Here is a 19,010-nt window from a genome sequence, read left to right on the forward strand (position 1 = left end):
TGCCAACCTGAAATCCGTGTAATTTAAGACACATTAAACAGATAGTATCAATAGAGCATATACAAGAGCAGTGTAGTTTGTTTGTTTTTTTTTTTTGCCCTTAAAATATCAAAATCTATAAAAGAAGTTTGACAGTTTAGAGTAATTTAAGGAAAATTTCACAATTTAGAGACTAAATAAGTAGTAAAAAGAATATCCACCAGTTCCTCTACCAATACTACCTGTTTTATGTGCTTTGGTGTAATTCTATTTTCGGTTTTCTGGTTTTAGAGTTCTCTGTGTTTCATATTTCCAAAACATTTCATTGTAAAGGCAACAAAGTGGAATTTTAGTGAATAAGGCGTAAAACCCTGCCTTGTGTATTGGGAAGTATAAATTTGTTTGTGGGTCCGGTATATATCGAATATTTTACAGTTGTGATGTTGCACTTAAAATATTTTTGTATAGTGCTTGTCATAAAAAAATAGAATTAAGGTTTTATTAAATAAGTGTGACGACTGACCTTAGGATACATCAACAAACACAAAAAAATGAACCAAACAACTTCGAAAATAATTTTTCGATACACTTTGTGCCGGAGGCGGATGTTTTTGTTTTCTACTTTAAAAATACTCATTTGCATGTTTTTACTTATTAATGATCAATTAAAAGGAATACAATCTCAAGGTATGAATGCTTTAGCATGAATCAGAAATGTAAAACAAATGATGTGCACATAAATTTTCCAAAGCGCAGTAAACGGGGTGGAGTATACACAAGTGGGTGTGTGTATATATATTAAGTGCTGCTGTATTTTTGTTTGTTGGAGATATGAAGAAAAAAAGATTGTATTAAGATCTGAATTAGTAGTTTTCGTAAAAAAACGTAAATTCCAGCTTTTTAATTTGTACCGTAGATAAATCAAACGGATGTGAAAGTAAATGCTGGTATGAGTGTACGCTGACGACGCCCAATCAGTAAGAAATTTTGAGGGATGTGAGAAACGGGAACAGCCGGGAAATAACTACATATGTACATAAGAGACATATTATACATATATGTATACAACTCTTTCTTTAGAAATCACAAGTTCTTAAACGTCTTAAAATTTAAAGATTTAATTGGTTTAAATAGCAGAATATAAAGCAGTGTCTGCACATGTTACTTATTAATGTATGCGATTAATATTTTCTGTAGTTAATTCTAAACTCGGGCAGGAGCTTTTCCTTTCAAAGTGGTTTATTTCCCGTTTTTGTAAACGTAAATTAATGCCTTAAGTGACCACTGTCAGCTGAATAGACGAGACCTCATTTCAAAGTACTGCTGACATGAAATGGTTTTTTTTTTCAAATTTCAGCAGGTAATGTAAAAAGTAATTAAAGATATCCTTTCATACATTAAAGTAAAAATTTAAACAAATGGTTGTTATGTATTTATGTGATATGATTTTTATAGTTAACATGCTTATAGGGGGGCACTTCTACCCGAATAGTGCAAAATAGAGTTTCTCGCATCATTAGAATTACTAGATTACTACCACCTTTGTTCGGAACCTGTAAATGCCTTAGGCGCAAACTAGTAATATTGATAGCCCATAAAACTATCAAGACAATTTTACTCGTTTTTTTTTTTAAGAAATCCTGTTGTTTTCTTTATACAGAAAATATAAAACTATATAACTTTTGTTATGATCTTTTATTAGCTGCATTAATTTTTATCTTTTAGAACTGATAGCCGTTGAGATTGGCCATAATTTTACAATCACCTGTAATACAACTCAGCAGTTTGTAAGCAATGTTACATGGAAGCACAACGAAGAAGTTATTGCGAATAAAAACACAAGGTAATAATGCCAATGATTTAAAAAATAAAAATATTTTCAATTGAGTATTTGAAAAATCGAATGAACATTTCACTTGTAAATAATTTTCCGCTTCTTGTATTGAATTTTGAACGGCTGTCAAAATTGAAAAGTGACATGCAAAAGTAATTTTGTATATGTATGCGCACATGTACGTGATATACATACCTACAATTATGCAATATCATTATTGTTTATAAATAAAGTCTTGTGGTAAGAAGTATGCACACATAAAGTAACAACAACTACATTTTCTTTAGGAGGAAGTTATGAATGGGCACAATCTGAATATATATGTACTTCTTATCCGCATATTGTAATTTAATATTTCCAAAATTTATAAACTTGTGAATTCAATATGCTTATTCGAAATTTCCATATATGTAGATGCATATATGTGTATGCATATACACACAAATGCATATTTATCCAATTACCAAGAATTCATCGGAAACTTAGATCAGCCAAATGTTAATTGAGTGAGCGGTAAAGCGTTAATTAATTAATTACTGTGAAATACGCATTCGAAGATCTTTTCTTAATTTTTTAAACTTTACTTTTTGTTTTTCTATCCAACTCTGATCTTTTTTTTTCTAGGATGATCACAACGTTCACCAAGCCATCTACCATTGAAAATATCAATGAAATCGAAGCGGAAACGAAACGCAATTACGAAAGTTCATTATTCGTGACTGATGCACAATTTGCTGATGCGGGAATTTATTCTTGCGAACCCACACGAAATGACAGCGTGGCCAGCTTTACCGTGCAAGTGCTGCAGTCGCCGCATATCGTTGCGAGCAGTGAGGAGAAGGTGAAGCAAAGAATAGGTCATGCTGTGGAACTCTACTGCCTGCTAGAAGTGTTTCCACACAACGAAACATTTTATAAACAATTAAAATGGTTAAAGGATGAAAATTCAGCCGTTGACTTTTTGGATAAAGCCTCGAATCTCAGTTTGGTGAATGTCACATGTGTTAATCATACACTCAGTTTGACTGAAGTTTACAAGAAAGAAAACGGCACATATAGTTGTGTGGTGTACGATATACTTGGTGCGATTGTATCGAAAAAGGATATGGCAGTGCTAGTTATGGATGTGCCACAAGTGAGCATAGACTATGTCAAGGCAGTGGGGGCAGATAAGATATATTTAAATTGGACTGTCAACGATGGCAATGATCCAGTGCAGAAATATTTTATACAGTATAAGGAGGAGGGATCCAGCACTTTGAAATACTATAACCATATTATAGGTGGGCGTAATACGTCTTATGTGTTGGAGAAATTTCAGCCAAACACCAGCTATACACTGCGTATCAGTGCGAAGAATAGTATTGGCAGTGGTGCACCATACCAGTATCCACTACCAATACGCACACTGGAAAAGGATCCGATTTTTATTCCAAAAGTAGGCACCACAGGTAGTACGCCTTCCACTATTACAATTGGTTGGGATCCACCGCCTCTTGAAATGCTTCCATACATTCAATACTATGAGCTGGTTGTTGCAGAAGCTGGCGAAACGCCGCGTATTGTTGAGGAGACAGTCTACCAGCAGAACTCTCGAAATTTGCCATACATGTTCGACAATCTCAAAACTGCTACTGAATATGAGTTTAAAGTAAGAGCCTGCAGTGACCTTACTAAGCAATGTGGGCCCTGGTCGGAAGTGGTGAATGGTACAACAATGGATGGTGTTGCTAGTGAACCCACCGACCTTTACATATCTTGCGATCACAAAAACAATACGCGCCATTCAGTTGCCGTTAGGTGGCATATGCCCAAAGTGCCAAATGGAAAAGTAGTTTCATACCATATACAATTAGATGGTTCCGTCACCTATAAGCTTGATGGAAAACTGCGCAACGAAACATGGGGGCCGAAAATACGACGTGTCGACGATCCACATCACAGCACAATTTACAACGGTGTGAATCCGAATACAAATTATACAGTAACGGTGTCGGCTATTACACGGCATCGAAAAATCGGCGTACCTGCCACTGCCCAATGTACGATGCCCATTTCCATTCCAGATACAATCAGTCGTATCATGTGGACAAAAGTGAAGGCACCCGATGAAAAATGTGTATTTAAACTTTTCGTGCCTCGTATTAGTGAACGCAATGGTCCAATCTGTTGTTATCGCCTGTATTTAGTGCGAATGGGCAATAATAAGAATGAGTTGGTATCGCCCGAAAAGCTAAACATATCCACTTACCAAGAGGTGCATGCGCCGAATAATACTGAAGGTGGAGCATATTTAGCAGAAATGTTTTCCGATGCTTATTTTAGATCAGAAATATTTTTGGGCGATGGCAAACGATTCTTTGAACATCAAGACATTAGTGCTACTGATGCAGATAAAGCTTGCCGCCATTGCCTAAGAGGGCGGCCGTTTTTGCGTATTCAATCTCGTGAACCAGTCTCGAAAGTCGAAATGTCACAAGCAGAGAATACGGATGGTATGTACTATAAAATATTCGTATATGAATTCGAGTTAAAAAATTAAGTTCTTACAAATGGTTCTAGTTACTTCAGCTGTAATAAAAACTCCACCAGAATTGTCACAGCGCGAGCAACTCAAGGCCAGCAATCTCACCGAGGCAGCCTCCAAAATTTTGGATAAAAAGCGACGAAGAAGGCGTAGACGCAATCCCAAAGTCATTGCTGGTATCAACAGTGATATAAGTTTCGATAACCTAATGCTCAGTGAAAACGAATCCAATTCAAATGCAATACCCAGCTACCAGTTATCGTCAGATGACATAGTAGATGGCGAGATCGATATGAATAGTAATTATACTGGATTTTTGGAGGTTATAGGTAAGTGCTTGTTGAATAGTAAAAACAGTAGACATTTTTAAAAGACGTTATAGGCAAAATAGTCAGGTATGACTAATATGCACGGCAATTAAGCCATAAAAACTTGTTTAAAGCGAGGTTCTCATCAACACACTGGTAAATGCGTCCATGACTAATCAAATAGCGCTTGAGCTCTAAATCAAAAGCTAATAAAAGTCCAGTTAAAAAAACGTTTTACGCTTTCGCGACAGCTGCCGTGTACATGGCAGCCACAGAGGCTAACGTCGCGAAAACTGCGAAGTATGGTACAAGTGCGCCGTCGCGAAAGAGTTCAGAGTTGCTTTTGAACTACTGTGCATATACGAAGCCGTGTCATACCGTCTTCACACTAGACGGTCATATAATGTGGTTTTTGTTGTTGTAATATCATTAAAAACTACCCGACTGTCGTGGAGAAGGGCGATCATGAGGCTGTTGTTTTACGCTATTCTTTTTTTAACCTTATCAGTTAAAAATTTACTACTTAAACAATAAATTCTGGATTGGAAACCGAATTAAAGATTTCACATGTAGCCCATTTTAGCATATACTGCTGGGATATGACATCACCCCTTAGTCGTATATAAATTGGGTTCGTTCAGGTTACGTTAACTTGCCTGTCTTTAGAACGGCTCAAAGCTAGAATTTCTTTACCTTAAAAAAGTGAAATTTATCGTATTTAATATTGACAAAACACAGCTTAAAATAAAAGTTTACATTCTCCTTCTAGTACGCGATGGTGACGTTGTGCTTACTGCATATAGTAACTACTTTGAAATTATCACACCTGGTACTGTGCCCGAAAACTTTCAAGCGGATCAGGATTTATCCGTGGTGCTTAATATTGTCATACAAGCGCTGGCAATTCTCATTGGCATAGTTTTGGTGCTCATTGTGGCCACATGTTTCTTGCATCACTACAATACAAAGAACTCAGTCCCTGGCGAAGAGATTAGTTTAAGGGATTCCCTAAGGTATGTGCAACAATATTCATTTTGTTAAATAGTAATTTAAAATCTGTATTTATTTGCTCGCCCCTTCTTTAGTCGTGCGCTCTTTCGTGGCCGAACGCCAAACCATAGACACTTTATTGGCTCTGGCAACGGTAAATCATCAGACATCGGCCCAATTCACAAAGCCGATTTATGTACGGCCTATAGAAATCGCCACAAGGACACAGATTATGGGTTTTTGCGGGAATACGAAATGTTGCCAAATCGATTTAGCGATCGTACAACTAAGAATTCCGATATGAAGGAAAATGCTTCGAAAAATCGCTATCCAGATATTAAGGCCTACGATCAGACACGCGTTAAATTATCGCAGTTGAATGGGATTCAGGGCTCAGATTATATAAATGCTAATTTTGTTATTGGTTACAAGGAGCGAAAGAAGTTCATTTGTGCTCAAGGACCTATGGAGAGTACCGTAAATGATTTCTGGCGTATGATTTGGGAACAGCACTTGGAAATCATAGTGATGTTAACGAATTTAGAAGAATACAATAAATCGAAATGTGCAAAATATTGGCCTGAAAAGATATCGGATGCGAAACAATTTGGAGAAATAACAGTGAAATTTGTGGCAGAAAAGAAGTTAGGCGATTACTTAGTGCGCAATTTGGATGTTACCAGACGTAATTCGGCTAGTAATGAGGAAGATGAGGAACGTCGCCAAATTACGCAGTATCATTATTTGGTTTGGAAAGATTTCATGGCACCCGAACATCCACATGGCATTATAAAATTTGTGCGGCAAATCAACGCCGTATACTCATTACAGCGAGGTCCCATTTTAGTGCATTGCAGCGCAGGTGTTGGTCGCACGGGAACGCTTGTGGCATTGGATTCGCTTATACAACAGCTTGAAGAGGAAGATCAAGTATCGATATTCAACACAGTATGCGATTTGCGGCATCAACGAAATTTCCTTGTACAATCATTGGTAGGGCGTTTTTTAAATAGTTCAAATTCTTATACTTACTAAATTGGCATATTTTTAATTTTCAGAAACAATACATTTTTCTGTACCGTTCTTTGCTTGACATTGCACAATTTGGCAATACGGAGCTTTCAGCTGTTTTGCTATCCAGTAAAATTGATAGCCTTAAGCAAAAGTTGAGTGATGGCAAGGATAAGAGCAAATTAGAAATAGAATTTGAGGTAAACGAGATTAAGCAAAATAATACTTTGCTAAGTAATTAATGACACATTTTTTATTTTAGAAACTTCTTGCTATAACTGATGAAACAGCAAAGTCTTCGGCTGTCGGAAGCAATGAGGAGAATATGTCGAAAAATCGTAACGAGGCGGTCATACCTTACGATCGCAATCGAGTAAGTGATCCGCACACATATCTAAGCATTTTTACACATTTATTTTCCAACTTACGTTGAAAAAGCAACTATACACTGTTAAAATTAGTCATGCGGTTTCCCTGATTTTTCATTGCTTAAAGTAGTGGCTTAAATAAACTCATGTAAGCCACTTCTTATTCATTGCCCAAAAATGGTATCGGATGTTTTTTTAGCTGCATGAGAACTATCTGTATCGATAACTGTAGTTTAACAGATGAGAGTGGCAAACTGTCTTGACAAATCTGTTCATTACGGTTTGTCAAGTCATCATGAAACGCTAAACGCTAGAACAACTCTTTCAAATTGTGGAAACTCACTTTGAAATAAATGAATCTGTTTGCGAATCGGTCCTTATTTCCTTCGAAATGAGGAAGGAGCTGCCGTTACAGCTATTATTTTGTTTTCAAAAAATATTCAGTTAATGTCGTCGATCATTTGGTTCCAACAAGACGGTGCAAATTGGCACACAGCGTGGATTGAATAGCAATCGATTTATTGCAATATTCAAGCCACCATTGATACCATATTGCCAGATTTTGTCAAAAATTTGACTGGTCGAATGTACCATGTAACTGGAAGCCGCGGCGGACATGTGTCGGATATAATATTAAAAAAATAAATGCCATGAAATTATCTAACAGATTATAATAAAACAAAAAAAAAATCATGACACCAATATTTCTGTTTTGTATTAATTAAGTTCTCAAGCTCTTAAAAAATAACTAGTTACTTTTTCTATGGAATATGTTTAATTTTGTTATCAATTATGTGGCGAAGTCGGTGAATTACTTTTATTCAATGATCGAAATACAAACAAAAAATTCGATAAACTTTTGCAATACACAGCAGTTCAGGGAGTCACATTAAAGGCACTTGTCATCATCAATCTGTCCGTTCACTATTAACACCATAGCTGAAACAGTTTGACATTCCGCGAGATCGAGTATCTCACAAAACTTTTCAGTTTGCCAGTAGTCACTAAAGTCACAGTGAAGGGTGACGGGTCCAAAATATTATTTGACATTCTTCCAAAAATATTTTAATGAGGTGGGTTAGGATATAAAACTGCGCTCACCACCTAACGCTATTGCAATAGGCAATATTCGTTTTACACGTTCACGCCGGCGCATACCAGCGGTGGCCCGCATTAGACTGTCTTATCAGGTGGTGGGCTATTAAAAAAAAAAGAAAATAATTAAAATTTAACGAAACTTCATTAAAAACGTTTATTTTATTGGTTAAACGAAAAAGTTGGAATATTTATTATGTTTATTTTACATTCAACCCACTGATTTAATAAAAATTTAGTAATGCTGCTACAACAGCAACAACAAAAATATGCCATATATGCATCTTAACTTTTAAACTTTAACAAAAAGCCAGTATGGGCAAAATATACCAACTATTGAAAATCTAGAGAAACAAATTCAATCACACTATATAATTATACCAATATTCACTTATTTTAGGTTATATTAACACCCATACCAATGAAAGAGAACTCCACCTATATAAATGCCTCGTTTATTGAGGGTTATGACAATTCAGAAGCATTTATAATCACACAAGATCCCCTGGAAAATACAATTGGAGATTTTTGGCGCATGATATCGGAACAAAGTATAACCACGCTCGTGATGATTTCCGAGGTATGCAAACTCATAGGCTAGTGTATTTGTTATACTATATGTTACAATGACGTCCGGGTATGACCGAAAAAATGCACATACGTTCAATTCAGTCAATGCCATTTCTTAAAGGATCTGGGTCTCGATGAAGTATTGTGCGAAATGGACGGCACATTATACCCTATGGTCGAAGAGCATACTTTCATATCCATCTATCTATATGTTATAATTTTGGATTTTATTTTTAGATTGGCGATGGTCCCCGAAAATGTCCACGCTATTGGGCAGATGATGAAATTCAATACGATCATATACTTGTAAAGTATATGCAAAGCGAAAGCTGTCCATATTACACGCGTCGTGAATTTAACGTAACGAATTGTAAAATTGATGATACAATAAAAGTCACACAATTTCAATATAACGGATGGCCGACAGTCGATGGTGAGGTACCAGAAGTTTGCCGTGGTATTATTGAGCTTGTAGACCAGGCGTTAAATCATCATAACAGGGATACAAGTATTGGTTGTAAGTCGCCCCTGACTGTACACTGCAGGTAATTGATGCGCATAGCTAAAACCATTATTAAATTTTAAAATAAATTGCAATGTAATATTTTCAGTTTGGGCACCGATAGGAGTTCAATATTTGTGACTATGTGCATATTAGTGCAACAGTTGAGAACCGAAAAAGGCATTGATATTTGTTCAACGGCCAGAAAAATACGATCTCAGCGGCCAAGGCTATTAAATTCATTTGTGAGTATTATTCTCTCCCGTTAATGTTTACATTAATAAATGAAAACTTACTTGCAAAACTAATATATAATATTAATATACATGCACACGCACACCTTTGTCAAGTGAAATTATAATTTATGTACATTTATCAATTAACTATTTGCAGGCACAATACGAGTTCCTACATCGCGCCATAGCCAACTACGCTGACTTGCACAAACTGTCGACAGAAACTGCGTCTTCTGAGTGTTAATAAATTAAGATATAAAAAGTGAATATTTTATAAGTTTACATCACACACTTACACATACTGATTAGCATAAACATTTAAAGTAAAATATAAATATATATTATATATATTTAAGCACAAAAAGTATTTGTAATGCGTAATAATCATATTCATTTATTGTGTAAAACTTCACGAACCCAACCACAACAAAAAGAGTAACTCTATTAATGTTTAAAAAGTGACTTATGTATAAGTTTTTTCTACCTAAGTTTATTTAGCAGACTACCAAAGGACAGCCCGTAAATATAAAATATTTTAGATAAAACCAAGTCGTCCTAGAACTTCTAAAGTTTTATATTTAAATGGAATTGGAAAGTTTGTATGTATGCGTCTTTTGTTTTAAATTTTACTGTAGAACATTCTGCCTAAATGGTTGGCCCACTTTTGTTGTATGGGTCTCATAACAGTTTGGCTTGCGGTATGTGAAGAGTTGAGCCCACAACATTTGGTTCTACGTGCCGAAGTAACTCGAGATTTATCTGACTTATGGGCGGCCGCCCTAGCCGAAAGGATTGGTGCGTAACTACAATTCGGAATTCAGAGAGAACGTAGGTTCGAATTTCGGTGAAACACGAAAATGAAGAAAAAGTTTTTTCTAAGTGTATTTCTGCTATGGAAAAAACTCATAAAAAATATCTGCAGTTCGGAGTCAGCTTGAAACTGTAGGTCCCTCCATTTGTGGAATAACATCAAGACGCACACCACAAATAGGAGGGGGAGCTCAGCCAAACACCCAAAACGAGCGTTCGCGCTAGTTATATATGTTACCGTAGTCCCTGTCTGTTACCCGTAAGATACACAAAATTAGGCAAAACTTGAGCCGGTAGAAAACAACTGATTTCGTTTCGGAATGTTTATGCTGCTACAACAACAACCGTTTCCACGACAGTCGGTTCTACGTTACCGAAACGACCCGGATTTATATCCGGCCAAGGACTGTCCCTCCAGCAGCATTCCCCGTATGTAATTATGGGGAATGTTTATGCTGCTACAACAACTGCTTTCATTTGGTTACATATTTACAAAATACATTGGTTTGTGTTTGGTTGTATCGACCCAATTTGGACACAATGTTGCGATTTATATTTTTGCATACATACTTTTACACACATCCGCGTTTTCGGTTACAATTTTTCATTGTATAATAAACCACATTTGGCTTTGGTTCAGTTTATTTATCCGTAATTAACATTATTAAACAGCGTTTTTAAATTATTTTGATAAAAATTTAAATTTGTCTAACTTTGTTTTATGATAATAACGATTTCAAAATGACTATTTGGCAACACTGTGTGGTGGGAGAACAATCAGCTAGCACGTTTCTACGGAATATTCAAAATGTTTAATTTACACCCGTACACGATCCACGACGCCGACGTAACAGAACGGTGGTGATTTTCATTAGTTGAGCTTGTCAGCTGACACGAAACGTACGTTTACGTTGGTGAATTGAATGAATTGCAGGGGGAAACGGGTAATTTGTAGTGAAATCTTTTCGTTTGCTATATTTATGCAGAAACTCGTTGAATCTCATTGTAATAAAAAAGTAACTTATTGGCTAATAAATATTATTTGGTTGCTATTTGCCTGCTGTTGCTTGTGAACAAACAAGTTGTTATCAAGTGATCAGAAAAGCAACCCTGAGTCTTTAAATAGAAATAAATTTAATTATTTTGCCGCAGTAAAAATAACAGACGGCAAGAAATCCGTTCTCGCCACAATTCTGTTCAAGGGATTAGGGACTTCAGAGGCAGGTTCGAATCTCCAAGCATTAAACACACCAAAAGGCAGCAAACTTTTTTTCTAATAGCAGTCGCTCCTCAAGTGTATTTCTACCAAGAAAAGGCTTCCTTTAAAAAAATCATTTGCCAGATATAACAATATGTAAATATCTGGGAAACCTTCAATGTTCGCTATCGTTATAAAACATTAAAAGGCTAGAAGTAATAGTAATAGTTAGGTAAATACAAACCAGTGACTGCGTTTATGCCTTGAAAATAACTATGTCCTAGTTCTAACAGCAAACACCTTTCCTTGGGTGGATAAAGATCCGTCTAGTTCCGGTAACGTCCCAGTAAGAAAAGTATGCCATGAATTTGAAAACCTTCCGTTATATTATATTATATAGGCCAAATGGACAAGGGAGATAAGTTCATGTACGTGTGAGTTTTTGTCTCTCTCCATCATATCATCCTTTAGTATTTATGTACGCTACGCCACTCTCATTCGAACACCTTAGGGGGCGTCCATAAATTACGTGAGATATTTAAGGGGGGAGGGGGTCGAATCAAATCTCATCTAATCTTACGTTGGAGAGAGGGGGCGGTCTCGGCAAATATTACGCAATTTTTTCTCTGATTGAAACAAAAAAAATTATACTATTTTGGTCTATTATCCAGATTGTACATGCTTAAGATTTAATCTTAATCGTAATCGTAGTATGATTAAGATCATTCACTAATTCGTTCGAAAGAAAATAATTTCATTCATACTTCGACGTTATACATTACTGCTGTCAAGCCACCATATTTGGTTTATACCAAATAGCTCAATTTAATCTGAATTTACGGTACAGTGTAGCCCGTCGTTTGTTTTCGCGTCACTATCAGCCGAGCGTGCGACTCGATGAACAAGAGCGTACGAGCTGAGTGGCAGCGACACACGGACAGGTTCCAACCTTCTTTGTTTAGAGAGAGCCAATATTTACTCCAGGTACATTGCAGTTGATTCATATCAAATTTTTATGCGTGCCTATTCTATTTTTTTAACGAGCGCGAATGTCAACAAATTTTTATTAAGAGTTACAAAGGGAAATTGTTTTTAATTTTTTTGTAGGTTGTGAAATGCGATGATCAGAACTGCTGCAGCCCACGCAGGAGTGATCTGCATATGATTCTTCACGACCGTTTTCTGCCACCTCCATACCCCATCACTTAGGTTGATTGACGTTTGATAATTCCGGACTTTAAAGAACATGACGGAAAGTCATTTGCTCTATTTCTAATACGCCTACCGATTCAACCGCTGAATGCCTTTATAAGCACGCCTTATGATCTCTATTGCCCAAGTATACGTGATGATTTAGAGAAAATATGCTGCAGTACATGCGGTATTTACTTCGCATCTATCACAAGAGCTGCAGAGCACAGGCGAGCAGCTCACATTGCACCAGCTAAGCAAGCGCGTATGTACCGCAAAGTGCGACCCTCATGGATTGTCGAAAGACGAGCTAATGAGTTACTGTGCGCAAGCGTCAACGGCTTAGAGTGGATAGATCAGAACGAAGTTGAAGGAGCAGATGATTTTACTGAAAATCATATGGGCATGTTGGTCCCAATAGTCTCTCTTGAAACCGCGCATGATTCTCCATGGACTGAATTAGAGTAGATATTCTTTTTTTAATCGCAGTAGTTACGATTTAAGTCTTCTACGAGTATTGTTAAATTTTTATTACACTTATAACTCTCAGCAATATTGATTACTAGTCTTAACTAGTCGTAAATAAAAGCACGAATCACATTTTTTTTCTTTTTACAATAACAATCTAACGCGTTTACATAAGAAACCCACATTTTGAAAAATCTCACGTGAGATTGGGGGATGGGGAGGGGGTTGAATAAAATCTCACGACATCTCATCAGGGGGGGAGGGAGGTACAGAAAATTGAAAAAAACACCTCACGTAATTTATGGACGCCCCCTTATAGCTAAGGTAACTTTTATTTACATTTTTACAAAGATAATTCGCAACATTTTTTTTAGTATTGTATAGTTTTTTAAATTAAGTTTCGGCTACTCAAGTTACATATATTGTGTTTATTTTTATTTTTACATTTAAAAAATTTCTTTTGGCTGAACGGTTGTGGCTAAGCTAAACATTTCTTCTCACCGCCTTTTCAAAAATTGTGCGGTCTTTTGTCATTATTCATAAATTATACTTAGTTTCCTCGCGTGATTCGAACCCGTGCAGTCGTAAAAGTCGTTCGAGAAAGCATTCGCGGAAGTCCCCTTAGAAAGCAGAAAATCATGTCCAGGGAAATGAATGCATCAATCTGATCCATGTCAAGACTAATTAGAGATGATCTCCACATGAAAGCCTTCCGTCGCTCAACTGGTCATCTTTTGACAACGTGCTTCAAAACAATTACAGAGATTCGACAGATGCAAGCAACTTCTTCTTCTTCGGTGGCACGAGGTCAACGGCTCCACCTATCCAGGCTCCGTAATAGTTTGTTGGAGAGTGTCTCCTAAAGGTAGTGTACCAGTGTCCGGGGCAAAAGTGTACCAGGAGGATATTCATAGCCGCATAAAATTGGTCGTCTGGAAGTTCAGATCTGAATCCATTGGACTACAATTTGTGGTCAGAATTAGAGAACATGGCCGGTCGAAGATCTCAAAGAAATTTGGAGAATCTCAAACAATCTTTGGCTCGAGCAATGACGTCAATATCCATGGAAACTGTGCGTGCCAATAAATGAGTAGCTAAATGGCCTAATTTTTTGCCAAATAATTGGCACATGCATATCTTGTACACCTGTTAAAAGCATGATTCAATTATAGAAGTTTAGGTAAGTAATGACAAGGGCGTTTTGGCACTCCCTTATTTTAGGGCTGCATTTAAGAAAGATGGAGAAAGAGGGAAAAATGTTTTCCCCTTCTTGCCTAAAGGTAGTAAAAAAGTACGTAAAATAGCTAATTAGTCCTGTAATTAGGGAAAAACTAAGTATATTGATTATTTAAACTACATTAAAACAAAACAACAAACAAATTATTGTTTTCTTTTAAAGCAAATATAATATTTATTTACAATATTTTCGATGTTTATCTAACAACACAAGATCACGCAGAACTATTTTTTGTTACTTAAGTATGTGTTTTAGGTTGGTTGGTTTTAAGTTAGTTCGTAGTTGTAAAACAAATATTAGTTAGATGTGAAACGAGAAAAAGTAAAAACATGGAGTCTCTAACGGAGCATTTTCATTACATTAAAAGCCAGCTCAATCAGTTTACGCCTTCAAGATTAGTCAGTTAAAAAGTTCAATACACACTTACAAACTATATTTATGTGTACATCTAATTTTCTTTTTACACGAATTGTTTTGTTTTAACACGAATTTCAATATTTTATGAGTTTTTCTGGAATCTCATAGAGCAAATATAGTGGGATTTTTCCACGCATGTACGCAGCGTTTAAATTAGTCTCAGGAAAAATTTCCGAGACTCGGTAGATTTTGCTATTACCGTATAATAATTTATTTCTTACAACTTATATAATGAATTAAAATGTTTAAGCTCGAAATAAATTAATTAAGTGAATTCTAAAAAGAATTTTTTAATATTGTTTTCACCTAATTCTCCATGTAAAAAGAGATGTAGGTGTATATGAAATAATGAAGTGCGCACAAAATTGTATTACTTAAACTCTGAATTAAATATTTTTATATTATAAAATATTCCCATATGACTACACTCAAGACTCTGATAACGGAAGTCAGAACTCCATACCTTGTGTTTCATGTTTTTGCATATACATGTGTGCTTATCTATGTATTGTACATTTAAATGCCGTCCATTTGTCATTCGGAATATTCATTGTGTTGTATGTTTATAAAGCATAATATTGCCCCAACCTTGAGCAGATCAATTTTTGAATTAAAAACAACGCCACACATTTCCAACATCAATCCAAACAATGTCATACTTACATGCATATATGGCACGCAGGTATCAAGGCATACATGTATGGTATATTAAACAACAAATTAGCCTACATACCCCATACACACAGCTTACGCTAATTTTAATAAGCAAAAAATAACAACAAAATAAAAAATCAACTGACAATATCAGCTGTTACCTGCTAGTCCGTCTTCGTTCTACACTGCATTCACTTTTATTTTTGTTTATTCTCTTATTCTAACGCATCTCAGAGAACGTTGACATACTAATATATGTACACATGCACACACACCAAGAAGATTGCGCCCATCAGAGCGTACGTGACGTCACGTTTGCTGAGTTGTGCAGTATTGCCAACCATTTGCTCTTCGCAATCAATTTAGTGCTTTTTTATACCGAAAATGCGAAAATTTTGAAGTTTCGTGTTTGTTTCTTTTTGCGTTTAATTTAAAGCTACCGAAACTGTAAGTTAAAAAAAACTGTATTATTAAAGCAAGAATGTTATAAAAGGTCACTCTGAGAAGATTTTAGTGCTAATGAAAATTAGTTGATTCTTATAAAATTTAGTATTTTGAAAAAATGGTGGGAAAAATCTTAAATATTTTGCAAATCATATTAAGTTGTTCAACCAAGTCGTGGATCTACACATTTTATAGTGTCTAATATTGTTGCGCAGCCACTGATAAGATTGAACAATGTGTGAATGTGGATTTTAATAGTGCTGATGGAGTTGCGCCAGGAGAAGTGCCTTGAACGGATGATGCCACTGGATGGATGGCGGCGGCAGTGTACTCAGTCCGTGGATCGGTGCTCAGTTACTATTCCTATAGACATTTTAAAACATTTAACTTTAATTTAATTAAATATTATAAACATATGTATGCAAATAGACTTATGCGTGCACATATTTGTGATCACAAACAAACCTCTCTCAACTCTTCTTAAGATTGAAAACCTTTTTACACATTTTAAAAAGCCTTTGAATATTTATTGAATGCGAATTAAAACCATAGAGGTGTAATCGTTTCTTCCGGTCATCAATCCTTAGTGAGACATAGGACATTAAGAGTTATATTCATTGCAAAAATAAACAACAAAATACCAGAAAATACTAAAGAAACCATCCTGACATTTTAACAAAAAGAGTACCTTATCTAGTTACATAACTTCAAATATAGCAAAAAAGTCGTCCCCTAATAAAAGAGTCTCGCTTAACAAAAAAACTCATAAATTAAATTATACATAAGCATAACACATTTATTTAAGAAAACGCACATTTTAAAGACAATTTGTCACGCATACAAAGTTCTTTAAGTGATTCAATAAAAATGTGTTGGGTTATTTTCTTTGAATGGGCATTTTAATGCGTTTTTATATCCAAAGCTAGGCAACACTGCAGTAGCGAGAGAGAGATTTGACTGCCGAAAGCAGAAGAACACCAACAACACCTGCACTCGCGGGCAATGCCACCAGATGTTAAAAAAAGTAAAGCTAAATAAAACCGAGTGAATTATTTAAATAATTATTAAAAAATGTATATTTTACAAAATTATAAACATGACATTTTAATTAGAACAACTAAAAAAATGTCATAAAGAAAGAACTAAAACTCCGAGACACAAAATAATAAAAATAACAAAAAAAAAATGCTAAATCAAGTTACGAAAATGGTAATCTGGCCATACTGGAGCTAAAATCACGTAACTAGTTGTCAAATTCGCTGAGCGCAAAGTAACGGGACCACGATAGGCGCCACCTCATTATTCTTTCCACCATGCACACACATGTGCTTACATATGTATATGTATATGCTAATCAAGCTTTGTTACGTTAAAGAGAGAGAAGGGCCCTATCTATGAATAATATTAATGCCTCTAGTTTTATCATAGATGACGTTTTATTACAGTTATTGTGCTCCTAATTTTACACGTAAGGTTTTTTTTAAATACTATGCAGTGATATGTGACAAAGTGAGAAGATGTGCTAAAGATGTACATTTGTATGTATATGTATGCTGGTGTTTGTGGATTCCCTGTAGAAAATCGAATGGTCTTTCAGGCATGTAAAGAAATTTAGTTTTGTGTTACGACGCCATTCGATTAGCTTCACACTTCATTATATTCTGCCTACATTGTATACCAGTTTTGACCTGCTGCTAGGCGGCACTTCTGATGCAATTGTCGAATACCACCTGTACTTAAGGCAAGATTTAATTTATTTTATTTATTTATTTCAAGAAAACATGATTTCAAACTGACTACTAAAACTAAAGAATAATAGAAATACAAATGTATATAATTATAATTAATTAATTACTAATTACAAATTGACATCTAACTAAACTAAAAGATGAATTCAATAGTACAGAAAATTCTTTCTTTGAAACTGAAAAATCTAGGAAATAAGAATTGGAGATCCTATTACAATAAAATCTCTAAGAGCACGTTCATAAGCAGCATTACAAGAGTAAATTGTATTGAACTTATTTAAATAGGAAGGAAGAGAGTTCCGAAGAATTCTGGGAGCTGTAGGAAAATTAATACTTTGAAGCAGAAATGAGCAATCAATGCCATCTTTGTCATAACATTGAAAACAAGCGAGAGGGCAAGAGTCGAACTTCAGCTTTCTAAAGACTTCAAGGAGATTCAAGAAATAGCAAACGTGATGTGTAACATGGGATAAGATCAGAAAATTGTATTGATCTTAGTACGAATTTCAGATACATTTTTTGCACGCGTTCGATCCAGTCGATTAAAAATGAGTTGTATGACTTCGAAATAAACGCGGCGTATTCCAACCTACAGCGAACGAATACAGTAAACATCAATTTCAGCATATAAAAGCGTGTAAAATTTGAGTTGTTACGTACAAAGCCCTAGGTAGAATATGATTTTGATAAGATGAATTTAATGTGACTATTAAATGAAAATTGACTGTTAAAAATCGCACCTAAATCTTTAGATTCTTTTACAGATTGAAGTACAATATTAGATATGCTATAAGACGTATGAAAGGGATTTTGGAAAAAGTGGTATGCTACAATTTGATATTTAAAGAAAGTTGTGATTTTTGACACAAAAAATCTATTGAACTCGTAGCTGAAATAACATCTATAAAAAAACAGATCAAATAAGTAGTTAAAAATAAAATCAGCTGCTCTTCTATATTAATGCTACCCGTTCAATGTACCTCGCCTGCATTACTCTGTATACTTTTTGGACTAGTTTGAAGCAATCACAGCCAATATACATATAAATGATCAAATATACGTCAAATAGATGTCTCGTAAATGAATAATCCTGGGCTTACACAAGACAATATACTCTGAAAACAATTGAAAATATGTAAAAACTGTCAAAAAGGAGAAAAATTGTTTGCGTAGTCTAAAAGACCTGAAAGTTATAAAGGAATTCAATTTTAAGCAATTGTCGTTAGAGTCGTTTCGTACCAATTACTCTGACTTCGATTTGTTTGGGTTTATATTTGAGTGAAGCGTAGATTATAATAATATTTTAATAACATTTACCAAAATATCCAAATTAAAATAAATAACCCTATCTATTGTGATTAGGTTTTGCTTTCTTTCGCGAATTACAAAGAAACGTCGTTGATAGCGTCAGGTTATTTGTTAA

General features: G+C 35.3%; 1 protein-coding gene across 1 annotated transcript; it reads left to right on the forward strand.

Moving 5' to 3' along the window:
* Positions 1 to 342: 342 nt before the first annotated feature.
* LOC128860482 (tyrosine-protein phosphatase 69D) lies at positions 343 to 9,969 on the forward strand. The gene is made up of 12 exons (XM_054098047.1): positions 343 to 666; positions 1,705 to 1,822; positions 2,438 to 4,308; positions 4,376 to 4,669; positions 5,418 to 5,661; positions 5,734 to 6,631; positions 6,697 to 6,849; positions 6,912 to 7,022; positions 8,513 to 8,692; positions 8,920 to 9,227; positions 9,294 to 9,429; positions 9,578 to 9,969. Exons 1-12 carry the CDS (start codon positions 531 to 533, stop codon positions 9,662 to 9,664), a joined length of 4,536 nt encoding a protein of 1,511 aa, XP_053954022.1. The 5' UTR covers positions 343 to 530; the 3' UTR covers positions 9,665 to 9,969.
* Positions 9,970 to 19,010: the final 9,041 nt, after the last annotated feature.

This window comes from Anastrepha ludens, chromosome 4 (assembly GCF_028408465.1).
Source record: "Anastrepha ludens isolate Willacy chromosome 4, idAnaLude1.1, whole genome shotgun sequence".
In the NCBI taxonomy this organism is placed as follows: domain Eukaryota; kingdom Metazoa; phylum Arthropoda; class Insecta; order Diptera; family Tephritidae; genus Anastrepha; species Anastrepha ludens.

Bases quoted from the DNA above. Each gene is read 5' to 3' on its own strand.
- LOC128860482 (XM_054098047.1), top strand. From the start codon at position 531: ATGAACCAAACAACTTCGAAAATAATTTTTCGATACACTTTGTGCCGG. The intron at 9,228-9,293 runs GTAATTGATGCG...TAATATTTTCAG, and splicing joins CCCCTGACTGTACACTGCAG to TTTGGGCACCGATAGGAGTT. The intron at 9,430-9,577 runs GTGAGTATTATT...AACTATTTGCAG, and splicing joins CAAGGCTATTAAATTCATTT to GCACAATACGAGTTCCTACA.